The sequence below is a fragment of the Drosophila hydei genome, unplaced genomic scaffold, assembly GCF_003285905.1.
Source record: "Drosophila hydei strain 15085-1641.00,03,60 unplaced genomic scaffold, DhydRS2 tig00008119-arrow-pilon, whole genome shotgun sequence".
In the NCBI taxonomy this organism is placed as follows: Eukaryota; Metazoa; Arthropoda; class Insecta; order Diptera; family Drosophilidae; genus Drosophila; species Drosophila hydei.
Window position 1 is genome coordinate 4912700 of NW_022045830.1, and position 24710 is coordinate 4937409.

Consider the following 24710-nt stretch of genomic DNA (forward strand, 5'->3'; position numbering starts at 1 on the left):
TTGTGCTGAATAATCGATGGGTGCAGAAATTGCTAATCTATATGGAGAGTGAATGAGTACAGTAACTGCTCGCTAGAAGGGTAATGGGTATAGCCTAAAGTAAAATCTTACTAGTTTCATGGATTGCACTGTAGCTAACTAAATATTATCTCTCCCAGATAAACGATTTCCTCTTTTAAGATGCCTTATATTAAAGATTGTTTCTTCGTCTCTTTCTCGCACAGGTTTCTGTCGCATGGTGGACAATAGCACGAGCAACACCTCATCGGTGCTGGGCCTGCCCAGCAGTGGACATGTAAGCAACGCGGGCAGCTCCACTCTGACCGTAGGCAGCCATGCGAATGCCAACAGCGTAGCTGGTGGCGCTGTCGGTGGTGTTGACTCTATGAGCGGCGTAGCAGCTGGTGGTGCAGCTGGTGCTGTGGTTACAGCCGGTGTTGGTGGCATGACCAGTGACCTGTTGGCCAATGCTGGTGGCGCACAGGGTGGTACGGATCGTTTGGACGCGTCCAGTGACAGTGCAGTTAGCTCGATGGGCTCTGAACGTGTGCCGTCGCTCTCCGATGGCGAGTGGGGCGAGGGCAGCGACTCGGCGCAGGACTATCATCAGGCCAAGTATGGCGGGCCGTACGATTTCAGCTACAACAACAATACGCGCCAGCCGCCGGTGGCACAGAAGAAGCATCAGCTGTACGGGAAGCGGGATCTTCACAAGCAAACGCCCAGCGCATTGACTGCCACAGCGGCCCCAGTGGCAGCCACGCCTCAGTCACAACAGCAGCAACAGCCGCAGGTGCAGGGCATCAAATATGAGTACGAAGCGGGCGCAGCGGCCTTTACGGGCAGCAACGTGGGCGAGGCAGCTGCCATGGCGCCCGTCCTGTCCAAGGACTATCACCAGGCCTATGGCATGAGCGCGGCCAGCGCCTTTACAGCAGACTATGTCATGCCACGTGCCCCGCTGACGCCTCAAGGCGTGGTTCAGCTGAATCACACTTACGCGCTGCAACAAGGCGGCGCCGGAGCCCTGCCCCAAGGCAGTGTCTCGCTAAGCAGACCGCATCCCCGAGACAAGAAGCCCCCGACAGCCAACAAACATGCCACGAAATCGAACAGCAGCGGCTCAGCCAGCGCCTTGGAGGACGAACACTTGTCGCGGGATGAGAAGCGAGCACGCACTCTAAACATACCCATTGCAGTGGGCGACATCATCAACCTGCCCATGGACGAGTTCAACGAGCGTCTGTCCAAATACGATCTGAATGAGAATCAGTTGTCGTTGATACGCGACATTAGGCGGCGTGGCAAGAACAAGGTGGCGGCGCAGAATTGCCGCAAGCGCAAACTGGACCAGATACTCACGCTGGAGGATGAGGTCAATACGGTGGTGAAGCGCAAGGCGGAGCTGAATCACGCTCGGGATCAGCTCGATGCCGAACGCAAGCGCATCTCCAACAAGTTCTCCATGCTGCATCGTCATGTATTCCAGGTGGGTTGTCTGCTCAAGCCCATTGCCAGTTGCATCATTTGATAACTTTGATTCCTTCTCTCTAACAGTATCTGCGCGATCCCGATGGCAATCCCTGCTCGACTGCTGACTACAGCTTGCAACAGGCGGCCGATGGCTCCGTTTATTTGCTGCCACGCGACAAGTCCGACAATGGCACCACGGCAACAGCTGCCGCTAGCGCGGTGACAGCGAGCAGCAGCCAGCAGCAGCAGCAGGCGCCGTTGCATGCGGTGCATCAGGGTCATCATCAGGTGCAGCACGTGCCACTGCAGCAGCAGCAACAACAACAGCAGCAACAGTCACGTCTGCCGCCCCATTTGCAGCAACAACACCATCAGCTCTTGCCACAGCAGCAGCAACAACAGCAGCAGCAGCAGCAGCAGCAGCAACAGGCGCCGCATCAGCATCAACATCAGCATCACAAGGAATGAAAATATCTGCTGCGTATTGCCGCAACAACGAGTTGGTTGTCAAACTTTCAGCAGCAGCAACAGCAGCAGCAGCAACAATTGCAGCGGCAACAGCAGCAGCTAAACTTGCAACAGCAGCCGCAGCAGCAGCAGCAACAATGTTGCGAGCAAGCGTACGATTACCGTTACGATTTCTACAACAACAGTTACCTGTATTACTGAGCGGTTGCCGTTCTTATTCTTATGTTACGCCTGCTATGTTGCATGCAACATGTTGCTGGCAACATTCGATTGCACGCTGCTGCCACAAAACGTTACGTTTTCATTTCTGTTACTGCAGCGGGATTTTCAGTTTTTCATTTGCATTCGCATTTCCCAAACCCCAACCCCAACCCCAACCCTAACTTAGTCAATATATTTGTTATTTATTTTTAAAAATTCTTCAAATTTGCCTTTTCCACACAATTCTGCTTTTATATATGAACATGCATATATATTGAATACAATCCATAGCGCGTGGTACGAACACTTATATACCTTACTTGTGATAAATAATTTGTGAATTCTTATTGTTTGGAGCAGCAACAATTAACTGAAAACTTGTATTGAAAAAAACAATTTGTGAAACCCACTAACAAAGTCCTCACTCACCCACACGCACACACAGTCTCATACACAACTATCAATGCGTCGTCCAAAAGAAATATGATGCTAAAACCATTTACATTTATAATATTAGTCTGTAAAACAACAACAAAAACAAAATACAAAACAAAAGAGATGAGCACATGTATAAATAGCTGTTAGGTAAAAGTTTTGTAAAGGTTTTGAAACAAACAAAAAGAAGAAGAGAAGAGAAAAACAAAATAAAATAAAAATATTGCTGGACATTTCATAGACTCGCTCGTAAGACGCCTAGTTCTAAGTACACCAATACACACTCACTCACACCCACAAACACACACACAAAGTAAACCCTAAGAGAACAACAATTAGCGTATTATTTACTAAACCTTTAAGCTAGCTCATAAAGAAAACATCTGTAAATACTTATTAATAAATGTAGCTTTAATTAAACTAATTGATTATAATCCACTCGGAGCACTAGGCCAGAGCTAAATGTAATTTTAACAGCTAAGATTCGAACGCAACAGAGTTTAAAGTGAAACAAAAACAAAAACGAACACAAAAAAAGAGAAATATTAATATTTAATATTCTTCAAATGTCCTATTGCATAAAAACAAGAACTTATTTATAATACAGAAGCAAAAAAACTAAGAACTAAAAACTATTGTTAAACATATATGTATGTATGTATATTTATATATATATATATATATGTGCATACATCTAAATTGTTGCAATTAATTTCGCGCATCTCAAAATAATTATCGCAAAATAAACATTTAAAGAGAATTAAACAAAAAGGAAAACACAATGTGCGCAGGCGAAATTATTTGTTTGTAAATTGTAATAAATATTTACTATGTCTATAAACATATACACACACACAGATGCATACATACGTAATGAAATACATTTACATAATTATATTAACATATATTTAAATTAAAAGTAAAAGTAAAAGTACTTATGTTCTGAATATTTCATGCAATTCTTTTATTTATGATATGATATATGGGCGCTATCTATCTATCGCTCTAACTGGATAGCATTGCTTATACACAATGATGGATGTATAATTTGTAGCTGTAAGCATAAACTAGATATTTAGTACACAGCTGTCTGAGTGTTTCCTATATATCTGCATGTGGATTTTAACCGAGAAACTTTTGTGCTTCAAGAAAAGAAATGAATAAAAACTAAATAAAAAAGAGAAACTTAAAAACAATCTATGTAACATAAAATAACATTGTCTTTCATACAGTTAATATACCCTCCGGCTGGCATATACTCTATAGTCTTTCAAGCAGTAGTCCCAACTATAGACTATACATTAGTAATTAATGCAGCTGCTCAAGAGTATGCAACAAAAAGTTGGCGTTGGCGTTGGCTTTGGCATCGCATAAAATAACGAAATGTGTTTTTTGAACTTACTTTAAACATTTTAAGGGAATATTTGCGGTCGTTGCAGATTGCGAAACAGGTTTAAAAAACAGTCAAATGAAACCAGTTTAATTTTGTATATATATAATATATTCAATCAGGTGTTTTGTATATTTTCGGTCTTTTCATTTTTATAATCTTTGCGACACTTAATATGTAAATAAAATACATCCATTAACATTCACATATGCTCATTCCATTTATTGTCCACACATTATTTATAACAATTGAAGCTCATTTTTGCTATAATTTGGAATATTTATATGGGTGTATATATATATATATATGTTGGGTAATTGAGATATTGAACAATTATCGTTTAAGGTAGTTTTTAAAATTCATATAACACGGTTTTCTTTTGCACTATATCATTCATGAGCTTTATCTAGATCAAGAGTTTATACGATTCTATGTGGAAGTTGCAGCATTTTGGTTTCATTATATCGTTTTCGGTATTTGTTTTTGTTTTAATATCAATTTGAGCTTAGTCTATAATAAATTCATTTAAAACTAACACTAAGGAAAAAATATACTAAAATCATCAATTTTCATCAACTTTTTGTTTTTTTTTTCTTTTTCTTAATATAAACCAGGGACGTTGGTCAGGACGACCTGCTGCTGGTGTGTGGGGAGGGGGTATGCGCTTGCTAGGGATCTTTAGGAGTTCACAGCTAACAGAGCTACATTTGAGTGAGCGCTCTGCTTATATCTATCTATCAATCTATATATATATGTATATCTGTACTCTAACTAGAATTCTAGGAGCCTACACTTAGAATACGACATCAGTTTGGGTTCGCTTCGCTCCGCTCGCTCGCTCGGGTTGAATATCAGCACATGGAATCGATGGGCAGCTGATCCTGTTTGATGCTCAGTCGTCGCGGATTCGATTGCTTCACCCGACTGCTGTTGCTGCTGCCAGCTGGCGGTGCAGCTGTTATCGTATTCAGCGCACTGAGACTGTTGTTGTTGCTGTAGTTGCTGCTGTTTATGGAATTACCGGAGTTGGTTCTCTCATTAATACTTGTTAGGTTGGGTATACTGGGCGCCGTTGTCGTTATGGATATATTGTGTCCGCCCATGGTGAACAGTGCGCCGTGCTTGCCATGGCCATGGCTCGTGTTGTTGTTGTTGTTATTATTAAGCGGCTCCAGTTCGCTGGCCAGGACGCCGTTCGGTATGGAATGCGAGCGTGTTTGCAAGCGGCCCGAGTCCAGCGACTCATCGCTGGCCGGATCCAGATGATCCACAGACGCAGCCGATGCAATGCGCTGAAACATGCTGGCCGTGGACAGCGTGCGATCCCCAAAGGGCACTGGTCGGAACACATTTGAGTAAGTTTAATATGTTTCATTGAAATAGGCCGGAGATCGTCTTACCTATGCCGCTCTTGGCACTGCGCGTGCACTCCGACTTGAGCTCGTCCAGCTGCTTGGCACTGCACAGGGGCGTGTCCACGTCGTAGGTGTTGTTGAAGAGCGTGTAGTCCACCTCGTACTCGCCCGTCTCCTTGCGGAAGGACACCACATTGACGAACCGATGGCCCCACAGTATCTCCGAGGGCAGGTAGCTGCTGCGCGCTTGCGTCGTCATGCCCGTGGACTCAATGACGCCCTCTGCAAGCGAAGGATGCGGAAAGATAAGAAACAGGATTAGGAGTAGCATGTGGGGCACAACTTACCCAGCATGACGACCACCTCGAAGCGCTCCTTGAGCATGTCCGAGGCGGAGAGCATGTAGAGTGGACTATTGCGATCGATCTTATGCACAATGGTCGTGGGCCAGATGAACATCAGCCGGTCCTCGCCACCATCGGCGCCCACATGCAGCTCCTGCTGATAGAAGGGCAGCACCTCGCCCTCCTTGGTCACCTTCTTGCGTATAACCTGGGCACGGACGTGAGCCTCGATGATGTGCGACTTGCGCATATCGCCCACGCGGAACATCAAACACGGTGTTCCATCCCTGTGACAGATGACAGCGTTTCTGGAGAAGAGCAGCGTCTGGGCGCGCTTCTTGGGCCGCGACAGCTTGGCAAAGACAATGCCCACCATGAAGGCCTGAATGAAAACGCCCGTGATGCACTGTATGCACATCGTGAATATGGCCTCCGGGCACTCCTCGGTCACATAGCGATTGCCATAGCCGATGGTCGTTTGCGTCTCCACAGAGTAGAGGAACGCCGTCATCATGCCCTTCACCTCCGTCACGCACACCGTGTGCGTCATGTTGACAATCAGTTCCGGCTGTGTATTACGCAGATATATATACTCCAGATCGTTGTGGGCAAACGCTATGATCCACCAGATGACGCCAAAGAATGCCCAGGAGAAGACAAAACTGGCCGCAAACACCAGCAGCGTCCAGCGCCACTGAGCGTCCACGAGCGTGGTGAAGATGTCCTGTAAGGTGAAGGTGAATGGGGTGGAACAGGAGGAAGAGAGAGATGTTTAGTGTAGGTCAAGGTAAAAAGGAACAATGCTTGATATTCCTTACTTAGTAAGGCGAGACTGTACCTACAGATTGAGGATATATCGATCATCGATATAGATCAAAGATTCTTCTTAAGAAATCATTTTATGCTTCGGTTCATGAACCAAATGTTGACATATATGATTTCTGCTCTAGGTACTAGCTCTAGTTAAAATATTCGACTCTATTTCTAATCAAATTAATTTCTAATCAAGATGCGGTTCACATGAATAGCAACAGTTGGCAATACTTATACGGAACCAGTTCAGCTTCGATTCAAATACTGAAGCATAAAAGGAGCTGAGCCCAAGGTACTCCCAAATATTTTCTTAACTTCACTTAAAGCATTTTTGCTTTTACTTCAGCTAGATAATTGGAGCGAATAGCAGCTAAATTTAAAATGACCTGCATTTGCATAACCCCAACGCGTGTGTGTGTGTATCTTTAGCTAAATATAAAACACTCTTCTCACCTGCAGATAGCGACGGCGTCTCTTGGCCACGTTGCCTTGCACCACGTTGCATTCGCCATGCTTGAAGACGACACGTTTCCGCAAGCGGCGTGAGCTAAAGCGCGTCTGCCGATACCTATTCGAGAGAAAGAGAGGGAGAGAAAGAGAAAGAGACAGTTAGTTTCAGTCAAGCAGCTAAACACCTGGGGAGTGAGATGTGTGCGTTCATAAATGAGCTCTAGTTTAGTGTTTAGCTTAATTTATTTATAATAATTAATATACCTAAGCCTAAATAATGAAGCGAGAGATCTTAAAGAAACTAATCTAATATATGGAATATTATTTATAAATAATTATGCTTAAATCTAAATAATGAACTGAAAAATCTTTAAGAAACGATTCTTATATGTAGAGTTTATTCTATAGCAAGTATTCTTGTAAATACTTTCACTTACAGTTTATATAAACTCTCCCAGAAAAGAAAGAAAAGGTGAAAATTTTCTCAAATTAAAACACAATTTCCATGAATGAAATTTCCATTTCCTGAACAAAAGTTTATTAATAGAATTCAATTCTTAGTATGAACTGTAAATTCGCTTTCGGAAATAGACTATACTCCTATATACAGCATCATAGCGAGCATCTACTGTATTTACATACACCTAAGCGTTTTCCTAGCCTCTGTTGTCGCTATGCTATTTATATGCCCGTCTTATCAGTAGAGCTGATAGCCTATATATGCCATTTGGTGCATACTATATACGCAGTCTGTAACATCTGTTGTCATCTTGTCAATTTTTATTCTTAAAGTACCCCAAGTGAGTGTAGATTGAATTATAACAAGTGTTGCTCGACTTAGTTGATAAGAGATTTTAGTAATAAAATTAAATTTGAAATAAGCTGGGTGTGGTCTATAGGGTATATGTGTAGATGACAAAGTTTGAAATAAATATTTAGATTAATAGATCGATGGCTCTAAGATGCAACTGCATGCAGATTCTTAAGAAACAACAATTGCTGCAGAAGCCTGGCAACAGGAGATAAAAATGTAAAGTTATAGCAGAATGTCCATTGTGTGCTTGATAAATCGTGGCAAAAACAGGAAATGTTCAGATACATATATATTGTGCATATCTTTAATGTATATACATAAATATGCATGTATATATATGCAAAAATGTATAAGTATTTTATTTTTAAACAACAAAAGACGCACTGTTCGAGAGGTTCAAGAGCTAAAAGCTATCCAGACATTATTAAATAGGTATGTTTTGCTTTATAACTAAATCAATTACCAGTGGAGAGTCTCTAGTAAAAAGCTGCTGCAGCACACGAAAATCACAACGACGGGTATGAAGATCATGAAGAGTCACAATTTGTTCGAGAATTAACTTAAAAAACCAATCGAACGGATATTTATATGCGTATAGCGTCGATCCTTAGCTCAAATAGAAATTGGCGAGCTTTCCGCCGAAGCTTTGCGTTGAAAGCTTTCACACAATCACGGATCAAGAGTCAAACTCGCACTGTGCAGCCGATTGGATGGGCAGGCCATGTGGAGTTACGATTACTGTAATCGTGAAATTTAACTGTTAATTGTAACGCTACTTACATCACAGAGCAACGACAACAACAGCTGAGATTTGTGCGCTCTCCTTCTTTTTGGTCATTTTACATACCCTGTATGCATTTGAAAAAGACAAGAGTTTTGTGTAATCTTTTCTAATCAAAAGAAGACTTAAATGTTATGAGATTAGGACATATGTTACATACGCGAAATGAATATAAATTTTGCTTGCGAAATGAGAGATTTTTGAGCCAAGTATTAACGCTGATAATGTCATTCGAATCGGAATAGAAGCAAAGAAGTTATGCATACATAAATATTTCATTGCGTATCTGCTAGTCGTGCATACCCCACTTTTACTCATACACTCTGCATTTCATTGCAAATTTCACGCTCTATCAGCGTGTTCTGCTCTGCTCGAGCGAACTCATTCTGCTATTCTGCCTACTTATGCAAAAGTAGCCACAAGTGAACGACACTCAAAGCTCACATTCAACTGACTCTTGAGTCGAAAGTCAAAGCTTAATCGAAGTACTAAAGAGCTTTCCGAACTGTTCAATGGATTTGGCTACTCTTATAATTTAAAGAGAAGCTCTCTTTCACTCCTTCTCGCAACTGAGTAAGTCTTTCGTGTTCTTCTTCTTCTTTATGCTGATGTCAACTCCGGATATTGATAAATGGTTTGCCGTGTGTTGCTCCAGTCATTGCGAGTTGTGCAAAAATTCGTGGAAATTGCCATCGAACTTGACAATAACATTCATTAGTTAAAGCTTTCGAAATTTGTGTTTGTTTTCTAAGTAATCGCATGCAAAAAACCCGTTTCCCCAGCATTGTTATACCCTAAAGACATTAAGAAGGTATTAAGGTGTATCCAGCTGATCGGGTGTATATGAGTATATTATGGATTTGTTCTGCATTTCATCTAATCAGCTCTGTTTCCTAATCTCTATCTCACACTTTCTACCTTTCTTTCTTTATATATAGCATCTTGATATCTCCCTCACTTTTTCTATATATACATATATGTTTATATATATTTTTATATTTTTTGGTAACTCTCTTCTCTCTTTCCGTCACTCTCCCACTTATTCGCTTCTCAGCAGCTGCCTTCATAGTTTAGATCTGAAACATATTGATCTCAGTCAGGGTACATCACAGTCGAGCACTCCTTTAACTATTTCACTCTCGTTTTCATTTTGTCAACTGCAGCTCAGCTTTAGTTATGGACAAGATGACTAAACTAGCAGTGGCTGTACGAGCCATAGACTTAAATGCTGTTGCCAAAGGCGGGCAAACAAATTCAATGGAATCGCATTGAGTCATTCCCGAAGGTGTATGATTTATATTCTATAAAAAAGATCAGTTAAAACAGCAAGAGTTATGGGTGAGTAAATTGAGAACTTGACGTAAGAGGTAAAAAGGTTTGTCAGTTGTAAATGATATGAATATATATAAAGGCATACTTCGCATGAAACTTAGTGAGCTTCAATCTGTATCTATATTTAGGTACTACGTTCCATTGCTTCAGTCAGATAAGTAGAGTTGGCTAATTGCACCCAATTAAATGTTTCGAGATAAAGAAAAAAAAACAAAAATAAAAACTGACCTTAGACAGTGTGAAAGTTGTGACCAATCAGTTAGTTGCGAGGTTCTGTACGCTCTCTCTCCCTCTCTCTCTCTGTCAGTCAACTGCAATTCTGGCACAGTTCTTGGCCAATTGCCAAGGAATTTATAATGGAACTGCAACTATAAAGCGGGCTCTCTATACAGTTAGCTGTCTATATAATGTTGACCGAGGTCGCGAATGAACCGATTGACGTCATTTTGGTAAAACGAATCAAAATGATTTTCAAGTAAAGCGCAGATGTTTTTTGTGTGGTATATAAATCAATGCTGTCAATCGGTTATTAACCGGTTCAAATCTGAAATGAACTCAGCCGTAACCCCAATCAATAGCAGCTAAAGTTAGTTGTTTTTTTTTTGCATATTTTCCAAATGTTATTGCAAAACAAATCAGTTTTTTTTAGCAAAGTAAAACGGATTAAAAATTAATAAATATTGCTGACCATATTTTCATATAGAAAATTTGAGCTGTAGCCAAAAGTTTGCATAAACTAGAGATAATAAATATATTTGTTTTCTAGCTGGGTTTTCCCCTCCGAAAAGCAAACTATTTTTGAATGAAGAATATCGATTTAAGGTTGGGTTTTTCTGGTTTGCTTGAGCTTTTCGTTTATAGACAACAATTATATGCATTTCCGGCTTTGAGCTAGTTCACCTGACATTTCTTGTTGAACTAGTTCAAAGTCAAACTGCTAAAATGTGCCAAAGGAGAACGAACCAACTGGGTGCAAGAACCGAAACAAGGTTAAATTTGCTGGTTCCCATCGCTAGAGCTAAATCATGTCAAAAGTGTTGCACATACAAGAAACAAATCATATTTACATTTCAGGCAAGTGCCAAGAACTGAAATGGCAAAAGTCATCAGAATAGATATGTGCATATGCAGAGATGCATTATGCACTCTATAGATACACTTGTGTATATTATTCAGATAGATTTGTCAAATGCAAACTCAACCTTTGAACGTTGAACAACGTGTGCGCCGGGTAAACAAAATTTGTTGAAATGCTGTTTCTATATAGACAAGCAGAGCAGAGCAGATGTTTCAAGTCGTATGCGTGGTGTAGTATATAGATGATGCCTATAGATATGTATAGCTATATATGTATAGATCTATGTGCATGTAGTATATATTTATAGCTATGCTTTAAACAATTGCCAGGCGCAGTAATGAGCAGCGGCTGGGAAAGCGTTGCATGCAAATATTTGTGGCAGTATTCAATTAAACAGCATTTTAATGAAATGTACACAGATCGGTCTACATACACACATATATATACATATATAAATATGTGTGTATATATGTATATATAACATACTAACTAGCTTTTAGCGCTCAGAGCTAAACACTTGTTTAAATGAATTATAAACAAAAATATATCTTTCTGCAAGAAGCGAGTTCAATGTCAGCGATAAACGATACTGAGCACTGTACAGAAGAATCGATATATATCGAAAGTCCATGTCCATATTTTCACATTCACTTCAAACATTACTACAGCCATTCAAGCGATTATTCACTGTAGTTCGAGCATTACCTCAGCAGCTCCTCGCGCCAGGACTGTTCACTGGAATGCGTTGCCCGATAAACGATCATCGATAGACGACTGAAACTGCGCCGTAGCTCCGACATCTTTGCTGTTATCAATTATCGACTATCGACTCGACAAGGGATCGTGTAGAATTGTAGTAAACACTTGAAGAATACTTATTATTAAATACTGTGTTCGTTATTCAGATTAAAAGACAACAAAAAAGTTGCAGAATTGCGTTTGTTTGTATTTTTTTTTCACATTCGCACACAAATTGAAATCTTCGTTTTTTATGTATCTTGTTCTAGTTTGTCATTGTTATAAAAATAAAACATAGACAATGCTTCTGCAGCAGGCGACGACGCGCCGTGTAGCCCCAGCCCGAGGAGAAGTCATTAAAGTCATTTCTCAACATTTTGCTAAACACTTTTGAAAGCACTTTTGGGTTTTGGTTGTTGATCAGAACTCGAGAGCCCTCAACACGGCACAAATATGTGATCAGCTTTATAAAGCGTATTTGATTAATTTCTGTGTGTTTTGTTTTGTTTGGGTTTCTTGTGTGTTTTCTGTCTCAGGCGAACCGAGCGCTCGAGCAACATTTTACCAACTGGCTGGCAAATTGAAATACATTGAAGGCGAATGCGAATATCTATGTAAATACCAGAGCGAGTACCCCCAGCCATACCCATACCCGTACCCCCACACACAGACATTTACCACTAGATATCTCTTTCGTTCTGGCCGCACTCGATCTACGTTCCACATTCTCGATACACTCGCAGCCAAATACCTCGATATTCACATAAACAGAAATCATTTCGCTTTACACATGCCCGATCGGTCGATAGGGCATAGATATATATACGTATATATAAATATATATGCATAGAGAGAGCTCTAGCTGTAGTGGACAGTTATCTGGCATTCCATATACCTGTAAGCCCACACCTCTGTCCATTAAGATATCGAGTTGATTTATATATATATATATATATATATTGAAGGCAAGTCCATTAATGATTTGTCTGGTTGTATGCTCATGTCTAGAGTGTCTAGCGACACGTTTTTTTCTGATTCATTACGAGAAACAAGATTTTTTTATATTTTATTCAAATGCGGCTTTGGCTAAAAATAGTAATCAAATCGATACGATCAATGTAAACAAATCGCAGTTTCAAAGCCCAATCTGAGTACTAAAAATATGTATTCCTCGTTTATTATAAAAATAAAACCTGGCATATAAGAATTTGAAAGCAATTCAGCTCAAAGATATAGCTATTTGATCAAATAAAACTCGTTTAATGGGAAAATTCTTAATTCATTCCAAATTTATATGCCACAAATGCTTAAGAACTTTAATCGTGCATCTGTTTTATGGACCATAGACTTTTCTACAATTATAAACAGAGTATATATTATATTATATAGATGATATATATGCTTTAAGCATGTGGAAATATTTTTGTCAAATTTATTTCGAAACGCAGAATGAATGCCATATATACAGATGCTGAAAGTTCATGCATATAGAATATATACATATATATATATATACATATATATGTATATATATAATATATATATATACACACATATACATATTTGTATATCTTGTATTCCGCTTTTGCGCTAAACCGGTTCACACTGCTAGCCGGCTAGAGATTTCGGTCGGCGATCGATTAAAAATAGATCCACAAACATTGAAGATCCATAGACGCCATAGAGCAAGAAAAGCTAGCCTCTGAACAATTGCTAAGAATAGTTTATCAAGAGTTAGGTAACGTTTGATTGGATCTCTCGTGTTATCAATCCATCAATCAATTGACCGCCCACTTGTCCCTAAATATCTAATCACCTGTATGTGTAATGAAATTACCTGTGTCAATAAAGCTGCGTTTGGAAAGTACCGGGGTCTTGCAAATACCCTCAAGTACTAAAATTTCAATGAGTAATTTTACAACTAAAATACAATTGGCCAACACAAACAATTGATACCCTTTATCATGGCAATGCGTAATCACTGTAAGCTTCGTGACGTCTAGCAAGTGACGCACCTGATACGAAATAATTTGTAGTCAAGCGTTGATAGCGGCAAAAACTAAAAACTAAAACTTTGATTGTGACTAAGGGACAGAGATCATTTATCTATGCGCCAGACACTCTTCGTCTTCGTGCCTAGAGCTATCACCACTTGGCCTTGTTGTCTATGTGCCACTGAGCAGCACAGTTCAAAGAACTCTCGTTAAATTTGTTTTTGTTTTTGTTTTTGTTCTTGTTTTTGGTTTTTGGATAAGTACGCCTAGAGACGCATATTGTATCTGACTGCGTAGCTCTATTTCTGTGGAAGTGTAATCTGAACAGGTTTCAATTTAATTTATAATATTTAAGACACATCATGCGTAGCACATGTTGAGAATGACATTTCAAGTTGCTTCTTTAACACTCAGACGTTAAAAGGTGATCAACATTGTGCTTGAAACGATCGTAAGCAGATAATGTATCATTTGTATCGTATTAGCATGTGCTCTTAAATGGTTTATAACTGAATGATCCAATAATTATCATAGATATTAAAGAAACATATCAAGCGATTGTCAGATCTTAATAATCTAGTGATCGTAATGAAAGGCTAAAGTAATTTATTATGATGATAATAGTTGAAATGATCTTTGATTTTCTTTTGTTTACAGATCTTTTAATAGGCATACTTAAGCAATAACATACAAATCGATCAGATCTTATTCAAAAGAGTTCGATTACTAAAGTGATACTACGATCTTAAATATATAAGGTGATCACATTTATAATTGATATTTAATTTAAAATGATCTCAAGTGATATTTTTGATATATATAATGAAAGTCTAGAGTTTATGTTTAAATAATTTATTGGGTAAGCTGCGTAAATTTGATAACACTTTCAGTAATCCCATGCATACCATTGTGAATTCGTAGAAACTGATTAGGTATTATTTTGTATTATTCAAAAGGTTAAAAATAGCCCGAAATATGCTCAGACTCATTTCCTGCTGTGCTTAGTTTTTCTAGCTTAGTTTCGTTCTTCATCAAGTTTTATCTTAGTCAGAGTTCAAAATTATTGTCGCTAATCTAAACTTTTTAGTCATGGCAAGAGTAAAATATAAAAATAGTTAATGAATGTAGCATATAATTAGCAAAGATATTTTGGCGTTTGAATTGGAAGCTGAGTCTGGTAAATTTCCATATATATATATATATATATATATATATATATATATATATTGCCCGTCGTATAAACTGGAAAATGACAACAAAGACCCTTTCAGACGTTGCAGCACCTCTGACAGTGTGAGAGCCAGAGCCAGAGCCGAGAATTCGATGTATGCATATTTAATTAACAGGCCCGAAAATTCGCTGAAATCATTATTGAACTTTCCACATAAACGTGAATGTCTCAACTAAAAGACTTGAGCAAATATAAAAAGTAAATCCATAAATATCTCCGCATGTCTATATTTATGTATCTGTATCTGTATCTGTAGCTGTATCTGTACTTTGTGGAATGACATGCTCAATAAGCGTGTCGCGGCATCTTTTTATGAATCACAGCGTGGCCCAGGCGCAGTTCCACACCTCCGCTCAAGTGCTAATAAATGGGAGGAAGACTTGCGTAGCTTTATCAACAAGATTTGCTCAGGGCCAACTTAGCTTTTTTTTCCTTTTATTTTGTTTTTGCTATCTGCTTTGCCCTGTTGTCTGTCACACAGTCTGGCTTGTAAATAAAACGGAAAAGTACACAGCCGCAAAATAAGCCGGGCAAACACTAATGAATATAATAACTACAAATATACATACATATATTTACACATATATTTATATATATCTGTATATGTATATGGGCATGTGACAAAGCTTCGACTTGTCAGCTGGTTGAAACAGTTAAGCGAGCATCTAAAATGATTGTCAACATGCGCCGCTTGTTAGGCTAATGACTACACGCTTTCTACATCTTCAAATGTGGTACAGTCTGCACAAAAGTAGTGCAAATGCCAAAAATGAGTCGCAGCGTAATTGGCCTGCAAGTGCAACAGGTTGAATATGGCAATACTCGGGCGTCAGACTTGCCATAAAATATTCAGTTGAAAGTGCCATATACGAGGAGAAGAAGGAAACGTGTATTTCATTGTCATTTACGCCTCTTTCCTGTACGCAGCTACGCAAAGACTTGTAATGAGTAGGCAGGAAACTGGTACAGTCAGCTCAAAGCACTGCGTACTTAACGAAACTTTTATGGATTTTAAGCATGTACTTATAAAGCAGGCAGTTTCAAGACATGAACTTTATTTGCATATTCGCCTTGGACTAAATTCGGGTGTTTTAGTATAAGCCCCAAACTGCTACTAAATGTGCCGTTATCTTTAATACTATCTATCTATATCTATTTGTTCATATAAATACATACAACAATTTGACTGAGCCATAGACTTAGATATGAAACTGTGTACACAAATAAGTGTGCGACTTTAAAGCCACTCGATTTGCGGCTCATGAATTTTGGTAGCACAGCAAGCGCCAGTCATTGCTACCGGCCTCTAATTTATTTATAAAGGTAAATGCCGGCATTTATATTCTATAAACGCCATACAAAGCGCCCCCTGACGGCAACGTTCTTCTTGTTGCCCCGCTTGTCAGGCAACACTGTGTGCTGTTCAATGCGTGCTAACCCAAGCCTAAGGCCAGACGCCAGTTGCACGACAAGAGCGCAGTAGAAGAGAGCAGGCGAGTGTGAGTGTGTGAGAGTTGATGTAGGTGTCATCATCATAATAATGAATGAGAGAAGAGCGAAGAAGAGAGAGGAATGCGTGGAGTACAGTATACTAAGCGACCGGCGCAGGCAGCAAAGAATGCATGCGTTTGTTCTGTCGGCCTGTCTTCGAAACGTACAGCAAGCAGCTGCAGCAGTATAAGAGTGAGACCGCTGCTCATAATAAATGCAGTTGCCATGCAGTGTTTTGGCCTGGGCGCGTTCTCATGCTTTGCATTCGGCACTGAAACATATTATAAAACATAGATGTTGTTGTTGTTTTTGTTTTTGTTTGGTTTTTTTTTGGCTTTGGCTTTGGCAGCTGTTGCGCTGTACGCTGTACTGTACGCGGCTGTCAAGAGTTGAGTTCAATGCAAGTGAAACAAGTTTGTTGCTTAAGGAGCGGCATTGGACACAGGCCTCAAACGAATGTGTTGCAAAACAAAACAATGCACTTGAAAAGCTGCAGCACTACTTAAAATTAATTACTCTTGATAAACGCAATCATTTAACAAACAGTTAAACAGCTTTCAGATGTATTTATATATAGACGTATGTGTGTGTGTGTACAACTTACTCGTACATAGCATCGACAAGATCGCGCTCCCAGGTCATCAGACGCTTCATGTTGCCCGAAAGGAAATGCGTGCAAATATTAAGATGCTTTAAATTCAATGCACACGCGTGCGTTATACAACACAAATCGTTCCTATGTGTGTGTGTGTGTGAGTTTTTGTATATATTTTAGTTTTGTGTCTTTTTTGCGCTATTTTTTGTCGTTTTTGTGTTTTGTTTTGAGGTCGGCGAAAACGCGGCGACAACACGCGGCGTCGCTGACGCGGCGGCGACTAAAATGTAACGGACGGGCAGCAGCAGCAGCAGCAATGGCAGCGCGGCGACAGCAAACAAACAGAAAGACGAAATATGTTTGTATCCCAACGTGTATATGTATATGTGTTGGTGTTGGTGTGTGTGTGTGTGTGTGTGTGACGAGTGACAGCTCCTCCTCGGTCGAACGGCTAGCAAAAATAAAAAGCTCTCCGCGCTCCTGTTACAACCTTGACGGCAGCCGCAGCAGCAAATGTATTACAATTATAATAATTGATATTTGAGTTTAGAAACAAAAAGATTCGAGCACTTTTTTTTATTTATTTATTTTTGTTTGTTTTTTAATAATACTGGTAAGCGACGGGTGACGTTATCGCTGAATCTGGATACTGGGCTAGGGATATATTAATATTGCCAGCCTTTGCTGGATGCCAGATGCTTTTGTTGTGGTTGTTGTTGTTGTTTGGCAACTCTCTAAAAAAGCACATACACAAAGCGAATACTTCTCGTTTCGCTCTTTATCAGAAATGCGTTCTTTTTGTGGTTGGAAAGGCGAATATGGTTTTTATTTTGAAGTAAACAAAAGCGCTCATTATTCACACCGCGTCTGCTCCGGCCGACAGAGCGTAACAATTGGCGTTTGAATTGAAGCGGGCGAAGTGTTGTTTATTAAACGGTAACGGCTACGGTAACGGTTATTGTTATTTCGTATTTAGTTTACTGTTCGTCCGTTCGTAATTATTTAAGCGGCGTCTCATTTACAACTGACGTTGCATGTAAAATGCGTTTAAATAACTTCACAGCGTCGCCGCTGATCGTGCAACGAACTGACTGCGAGCAGGGAGAGAGAAACAGAGAGAGAGAGAGAGAGCGCGCGCGTACAGACAGCCACGTAGAAGAGATGCTGTTGCAGAGAGAGATAGTGAGAGAGCGCGCTTGACAGAGCGAATGCGCGCGTAAACAGAAGCAGCAGCGTCGTCGTCGTTGTGGCCGTCGACGTTGAATTATAGCGCAGGTGTATTACTTTCTGCGAAGACGGCTGAAGCCAAACTGAAACGCTCAGTTGACAGCGTTGTTGCTTTTTATTTCAATTCAAAGTATCAAGTGGAAGAGCCGATAGCAGCAGACGACGCGTCGCTGCCGATAGCAATAGCAACAGCCGCAGCCATAGTCACAGCCACAGCAGCAGCAGCCAGTGTGACAATGGCTGGCTGCTAAACACAAGTAAACACTAAGAGCAACAGCAACAGCAAGAACAACAACAACAACAACAACAACAACAACAACAACAACAACAACAACAACAACAACAATAACAACAACATGTGTTAAGAAATTTTCGCGGAAGACGCAAAAACAGAAAGTCAAAATGAAATACAACAGCTGATAACAAATTTGTTTTTGTTTCTCTTCTGATTTTTTTGTTAGTATACGCTTCACAAATGGCAGCAGCAACAACAACTGTGAAACGAAAACACAAACACAAAAAGAGACACAAGAAACACCGGCGTGTTGCGCCATGCGACAAAAGCAAGCAAATAAAATGAACTGTAAATTTTCGGCAGCTTTGCAAAAAGATTTATGTCCACAGTGTTATTCTTGCTGCTTAAATCATGGCAATTAATGTGGCAGCAGTCGAAGCCGACGTCGACGTCGACGTCATTGGCATTGGCTGTGCCATAAAGCTGGCTTACGTCGCGTATACGTAATATGCAGGCATGTAAATATGCAAAGTGCATGAAAAATGTGAAAAGCTGCGACGACTGTTAACTGGTAACGGTCGCAGTTTCAATAATTGGCTTTGTTATTGTTATTTATGTTGTTGTTGCTTTTGTTGCTTTGTTGTTGTTGTTTTTATTGCAACACGCGCTTAAGCCATCGCAATTAACTACAGCTTTTGCTCATCTGTGTGGGCGTGGCCAGAGGGCGGGACGACATTACTGCCAATTAGGAGATGTGCCTGCATTGCACCAAGTTAATTAATTAATTATTTAATTAAGTGCAGTCTGCACTCTGCGGCACTCGAGTATCAGACATGTCCAGCGATAAGGGTCTCAATGCGTCAAAAGTTTGTTTTGAAATGTATATACCTCCCTCAATCTTTTTAATTTGCAGCTATCAGTAGTTAAATAATAGAAAAAAAGCGAAGAAAATGAAGCAAACACAATACGTGAAGAATAAATACTCTACCAAGCTTTGCGTACGGTCAGCTGACGCCAGTTCAAAGTTTTGTAATCACATGATAAGCGCATCGATATCAAATGCTAAAACAGCTGATTACATAAACAGTTTCATTAAGTACGCCTTACATCACTTGCTGTTAGATTAACATTTGAATAACATTAGCTGATTATCTTAATGGGAGGACTGTTAACATTTGGCATATATAAACAATACTCAAGTATAGATGGGAAACATTATATATTTCAAGCATATTTATCTCAAATAAATTCTCAGAATTATGCAGCATTAAGCAAAATAAATCATATATAAGCATATATATTTATATATATATATATAAATCTGACTCAATGGCAACATTTTCAGTTGAATTCTTTTTGCAGCTTCACTTCGAGGCTAATAGAAATGTCTGTGCGAGACAATGGATGAAAAACCTGTTTATCAACAAAAGCTCGTTAATAATTAACTCCAACATTTCGTGAGCAAGCGCAGACAGAGAAATCAGCCAAGGGAATCGATAGAAATTTAGAAAATTAATCATACGACCCGTGTGCCAGCAAAGAAAGCAATCAATGGGGCCAAATGCCAGACTGGCCTATGCCTACACAAATATCACGTATTAGCTGTTGTTTTCCTTATTTGTCATAGCATCGATCTGCTTAAGCAGCTGTCTATATATAGGCCCTGAGCGATTTGCATTCGCCTAATCGAAACTCTCGGCAACAGCTGAGGAAATCCCCCTGGCAGTTGGCCAATTGAGACGGGCAATTTGCTGAACACGTTTGTTAATTAACCGACCACAGCTCTCGTGTGAGCGAGTAATAAAATTTAATTTATAAATTATGCGCATTACAATTCTTGTTCTCTTAATTCAACTGCGCCAAAATATGATTGTTGATTAACTTGCTTTTAGGCAACATTCGAGCCAAGCTGCCGCAGGCAACTAGTTGCCTCTGCCATGCTGAATCTCAACTGAAACTGAAGCTGAAGCTGAACTGGCAACTGACAAAAAACAAAAGCAAACAATTGGCTGAGTAATGTCAGGGGCATTTGTACAGCGAGCAGCGCACAGCCCGGTACTCGGGCTCTAGTCTATGCCACATCTAACCCCAATTACTTACATGCTCAGGCAGCAGGCGGAAATCATATTTAATTGTCCACCCACCGACGGCCTTAAATCAAAATAATTTAATTTTGTCATTCATCCAATCAACGGAAAGTTTATCTTATTTATATTTTTTTTGCGCTCGCGTGTCGCTTAGCATTGCTGCACAAGGGTTGGGGGCAGAGGAGGCACAAGAGACTTCAAGCTCCCGATTACATTATCGCACACATGATAGTCTATATACATATCGTTTAGCTCTCTCGTAATTTGTGTATCCAAGCAAATGTCCTATCAATAACGAGAGTCAACAGGTGTGTGGCTCTATGTGGGTGTGTGGGTGTGTATACACTGCTATGAAGTGTCATACAAATGACATAAGTTCAATATCTAGTATATTGTCAAGCAAGAATCTTCGAAGATCTTTGGCAACGAGCCCTGGCCCAATTGCGTGCGCACATGACGTATGCGCAATATTTGCTGACATCTTAAATACTGCACTGCCTTGACATACCCTGTCTTCAGTTGATGGTATGCTCAGCAATTGACACCTTTGATCTGAAAAGTATGCTATATTAATGCAACTCTGAGTGCAACATTTTCGATTTCCCGCAATCGTCTGTTCAATTTGAATTAATTTTCTACTTGATATTTCATAAAGTTGTTTCTACTTTTTGCGCAGTTGGTTGGGTTTTGGGGTTCTTGTAAAAGTAAACAATAAAATGTAACCGGTTTTCATATGCTCGGGCCGAAAGCAGGCTTGGTGGCTTCTTGTTCAAGCCTCTCCAGAGCAGTCAAGAGTTAATTTTAGTGATTATTTCATAAACTTAAATTTGCAAATGATTTCAATATCAAACTCATGTTCGGATGTGACTGACTAGAACGACATTGCAGTCAAGCCCAACACATCTAAATCAAGAGTATATTTATGTATAGAGTATAGAGTATATTTATGTAGCTATGCTGTGTATAGCAACGAAATACCCCAACGTCGACTTCGGTTAACTAGAATTCAAGCATTCTCCGAGTGAGCATCTCATAAATGTGTTTAATTATAGAGATCTATATATATATATATATATATATATATATATATATATATATATATGTGTCGGAATCTGATATATAAATGTGCACACTCACCTAGTTAATGGTCCTGGCGACTCGCTGACCGCCTTGATGGAGCGCCTGATTTGCTTGTGAAATGAGCCGAGGAAGGATTCCTTGCGGGAGAGCAAGGTGCCGCTGCCGCTCGACTCGCCGCCGGCACTGTTGATGCCCGATCCATAAGTGGCGCTGCGATTGTAAACCTGCTCGGTGTTGGCACTGGAGTCCGCAACGGGATCAGCGCTTGCGCTCGCTGGCAGCGCATTAATGCTGAGCTGCTCCACGTGGAGTGCGGCCGTCTCCTTGTTGTCCTTGCTGACGCTGGTGCTGTTGTTGTTGTTGTTGTTGGACTTGATAATAACAGGTGTCTTCGTGTTGTCCTCGCTGAGCAGCTTCGTCCAGGCACTTTCGCCTGCTACCTCCGTCTTATCCATTATCATTCTATTTGGCATTGGCTACTTAGATCTAGCAGTTAATATATAGTTGGCTTTATGTATGGTGGCTTAGGCTTAAGCTAGTGCTGCTCTAGTTTGGTGGCTTGCTTTGGTGAGTGCTGCTGTGTGTGGGAGTGGCATTCGTTATAACGGGAAACTGTGCGCGCGGCTGGGCACACTTGGCGTCTTCAGATTGGGCATTTGGGCGTCAAACATCGAGACGATTTTGTTGAGTTCTGCAAACCAAATGAAACCAGTTGATGACTTTCTGTATGCTGATTGCTTTCGTTTTTAATTCCCATTTGGTCACGATAAACAAATAGGCTAATCAACTTTATAAACAGACGAACTTGTTGCGGCATTAAACATTTCACATCAAATTAAACTTTTGTATTTTCATGAGGTTGTTAATTTTATAATTAGCCTTGTTTTTTTATCGCTTTATGAGCTGTTTTTTTTTTCTCTTTTTTAATACACTTATGCGCTCATCTACGCTGAACCTGAATCGAATTTTATATGTGCTAAAATCCTGTCAAAGAACTCAAAACAAACTATCGCCAAGTCAGTGAGAATAAATATATCTTAATATAGCTCATATGTAAATTGTTTACATGATTTGGTTTCTTTGATTAATTTCATGCTGTTCACAGCTGCTGTCCATACACGAAGTCTGGCTGTGTTCATTGTGAATTTTTGCCAATTTTTCAGAACACTTTCGAGTGAGTTTTCACAAAACTGTTGACTTGTGTTTATATTAAACGATGCCAGGTTTGTTTTTGTTTTAATAATATTTATAAATATAGAAAATTATATCTTGCATAAATTGATATTTGCACTGTTTGGCATATATCGTCGACTATATAAGGCAAATAGATATTTTTTTATTGCACGCTCGCTTACTTTTTGCAGCGTGTTATACAGTGAAATAAAACAACCTTTGTATAACAACGATTTCACTTTGAAACGTGCGAAAATCACAAAACTATTTTAGAGCTTAATTATGCTGCCGTTGCTCTGCTTTAATTAAATAATTTGTATAATTTCTATTATTATTATTATTATTGTTAGCACTCGCTGGCCGCGCACTGAAGAACCGTTAAATAAGCGAAGCGCGCGACTGAGTTCCAAATAAATTCAACTCAGTCAAGAAGAATGTTGGAACAAAAATGACTTACGAGGAGCGACACGAGATGAAGACTGCGAACGTTCGCTTTGACTGTGTGTGCGTGGCGCTATGCCTGTCTGTGCGTGTGTGTGAGTGTAGCTGTAGCTGTGTTTGCGAATAAGGCCAAAGTGGACGCTGAGCACGCACGCGCTTTGGTCACACTGCCAGTAACTGTGGCCGGAGGCGTTTTTGCTCTGTATGTTTTGGCTTTGCTTCTTGCCTCCGCAGCGTATGAGCAGCGTTTGCAAATTAACTTGGCGCTCGAGTGCGCGATGCCAGTTTTATTATCCAAATGTGAGCAGCACCAGCAGCAGCAGCAGCAGCAACCGCAGCAGCGCCAGCAGCAACAACAATCACGACCGGTAACGGTAGCGTCATCTAGCACACACTTTTATCGAGTTGGCAAACGAGGCGTCTGCGTCGGCGTTGCCTCGGCATCGCCAATAGTCACGGCAAAGGCAACGTTGTCGGCGTGGTCTCGGCTGAGTCTTCGGCTTCGGTTTCGGCTTTTTAGGCATTGCGTGTATTTGTTTGTGTTTGTGTTTTTGTTGTTTTGTTTTCGTTTTATTCTTTTGTTTTTGTTGTGCTCGGGCGCTTTTCAGCATGCCAAATCCAAATCTGTCAGAACGCCGCCATCGTCGCTGCGCAACTGACAGCTTCGATGCGTCAATAGCCGACAACAGTGTTAATCAGATTGATGCTGAGATAAAAAGCTCTCGGCCGGCAGCAATTGCTCTTGCTCTGGCAAAAGCTTCGGCTGCCAGGCGCAACTCCTTTTTCTTGCCCGCCGCGCAAAGTATGCAACTAAATTTGAACTGAAGACAACAACAACAACGGCGCCAAGAATTTTCACATGTCGGGCAGTGTGCAAAAATTTTCTTGGGCAGTCGTCATTCGGCATGACAGAAAAATGACCCTAGAGAATCAATCAAAGCGTCAACACCATAAATTTATCAAATTCTTCAAAATGGTGACTATAATATTTATTGATGCAGCGTTCTTAGTTGATAACACCTAAACACCTGATGACATAGACAGACGCCAAATTAAAAGCTAAAAGCTGCTCATAAATTTGCCGTGCAGCCCAACAGAAATTACTCATTCTCTCTCCCTCTCGCTCTCTCTTTTCGACATTGCTCTGTATCTGTGTTTAAGCTTTCGCAAACATCAACCGTGAAGTTCACTTTACACGTTTTTTCTCATTGTTACTAGCTGCACGTTTTTTTACACTATACACAAATGGGGTATACTATGTGTGTACATTGGTACAATTCAAAAAGATTTTATTATAAGCCTTTTTTAGATATTTTGTATATTTGTACAACATTATAATATAAGAGGCATAACATAATATAAGATATATAACATGCTGTTAACATAACATAGCTAAAGTTCTTCAATATTTTTTATGCCATACTCGGTAAGCATGTTATGTTGTATAACAGAAAATTTAACATAAGCCGCTGATAACATTAGTG

At 40.0% G+C, this 24710-nt stretch overlaps 2 protein-coding genes across 6 annotated transcripts in view; one reads left to right on the forward strand and one right to left on the reverse strand.

Moving 5' to 3' along the window:
* Window positions 1-2782, forward strand: part of LOC111598321 (segmentation protein cap'n'collar) — a 35064-nt gene extending 32282 nt beyond the window's left edge. For both annotated transcript variants that reach the window (XM_023313518.2, XM_023313519.2), the window contains 2 exons: window positions 225-1489; window positions 1558-2782. In XM_023313518.2, the coding sequence (XP_023169286.2) occupies window positions 225-1489; window positions 1558-1941 (1649 nt within the window). In that variant the 3' untranslated portion in view covers window positions 1942-2782. The remainder of the gene's footprint in view (window positions 1-224; window positions 1490-1557) is intronic.
* Window positions 2783-4506: 1724 nt separating this feature from the next.
* On the reverse strand, window positions 4507-23511 carry LOC111598255 (G protein-activated inward rectifier potassium channel 3). Of its 4 annotated transcripts, XM_023313421.2 has the most exons (6): window positions 23243-23511; window positions 21670-22303; window positions 6933-7047; window positions 5670-6390; window positions 5368-5604; window positions 4507-5303 (listed from the first exon to the last, which is right to left on the reverse strand). In XM_023313421.2, the coding sequence occupies exons 2-6, from the start codon at window positions 22083-22085 to the stop codon at window positions 4819-4821; spliced, it is 1974 nt and encodes a 657-aa protein (XP_023169189.2). In that variant the 5' UTR covers window positions 22086-22303; window positions 23243-23511; the 3' UTR covers window positions 4507-4818. The 4 variants fall into 4 exon arrangements, with proteins under 4 accessions (XP_023169189.2, XP_023169192.1, XP_023169190.1 ...); XM_023313424.2 differs by lacking the exons at window positions 21670-22303; window positions 23243-23511 and adding an exon at window positions 16993-17344; XM_023313422.2 differs by lacking the exons at window positions 21670-22303; window positions 23243-23511 and adding an exon at window positions 11640-11849.
* Between the last annotated feature and the right edge of the window lie 1199 nt (window positions 23512-24710).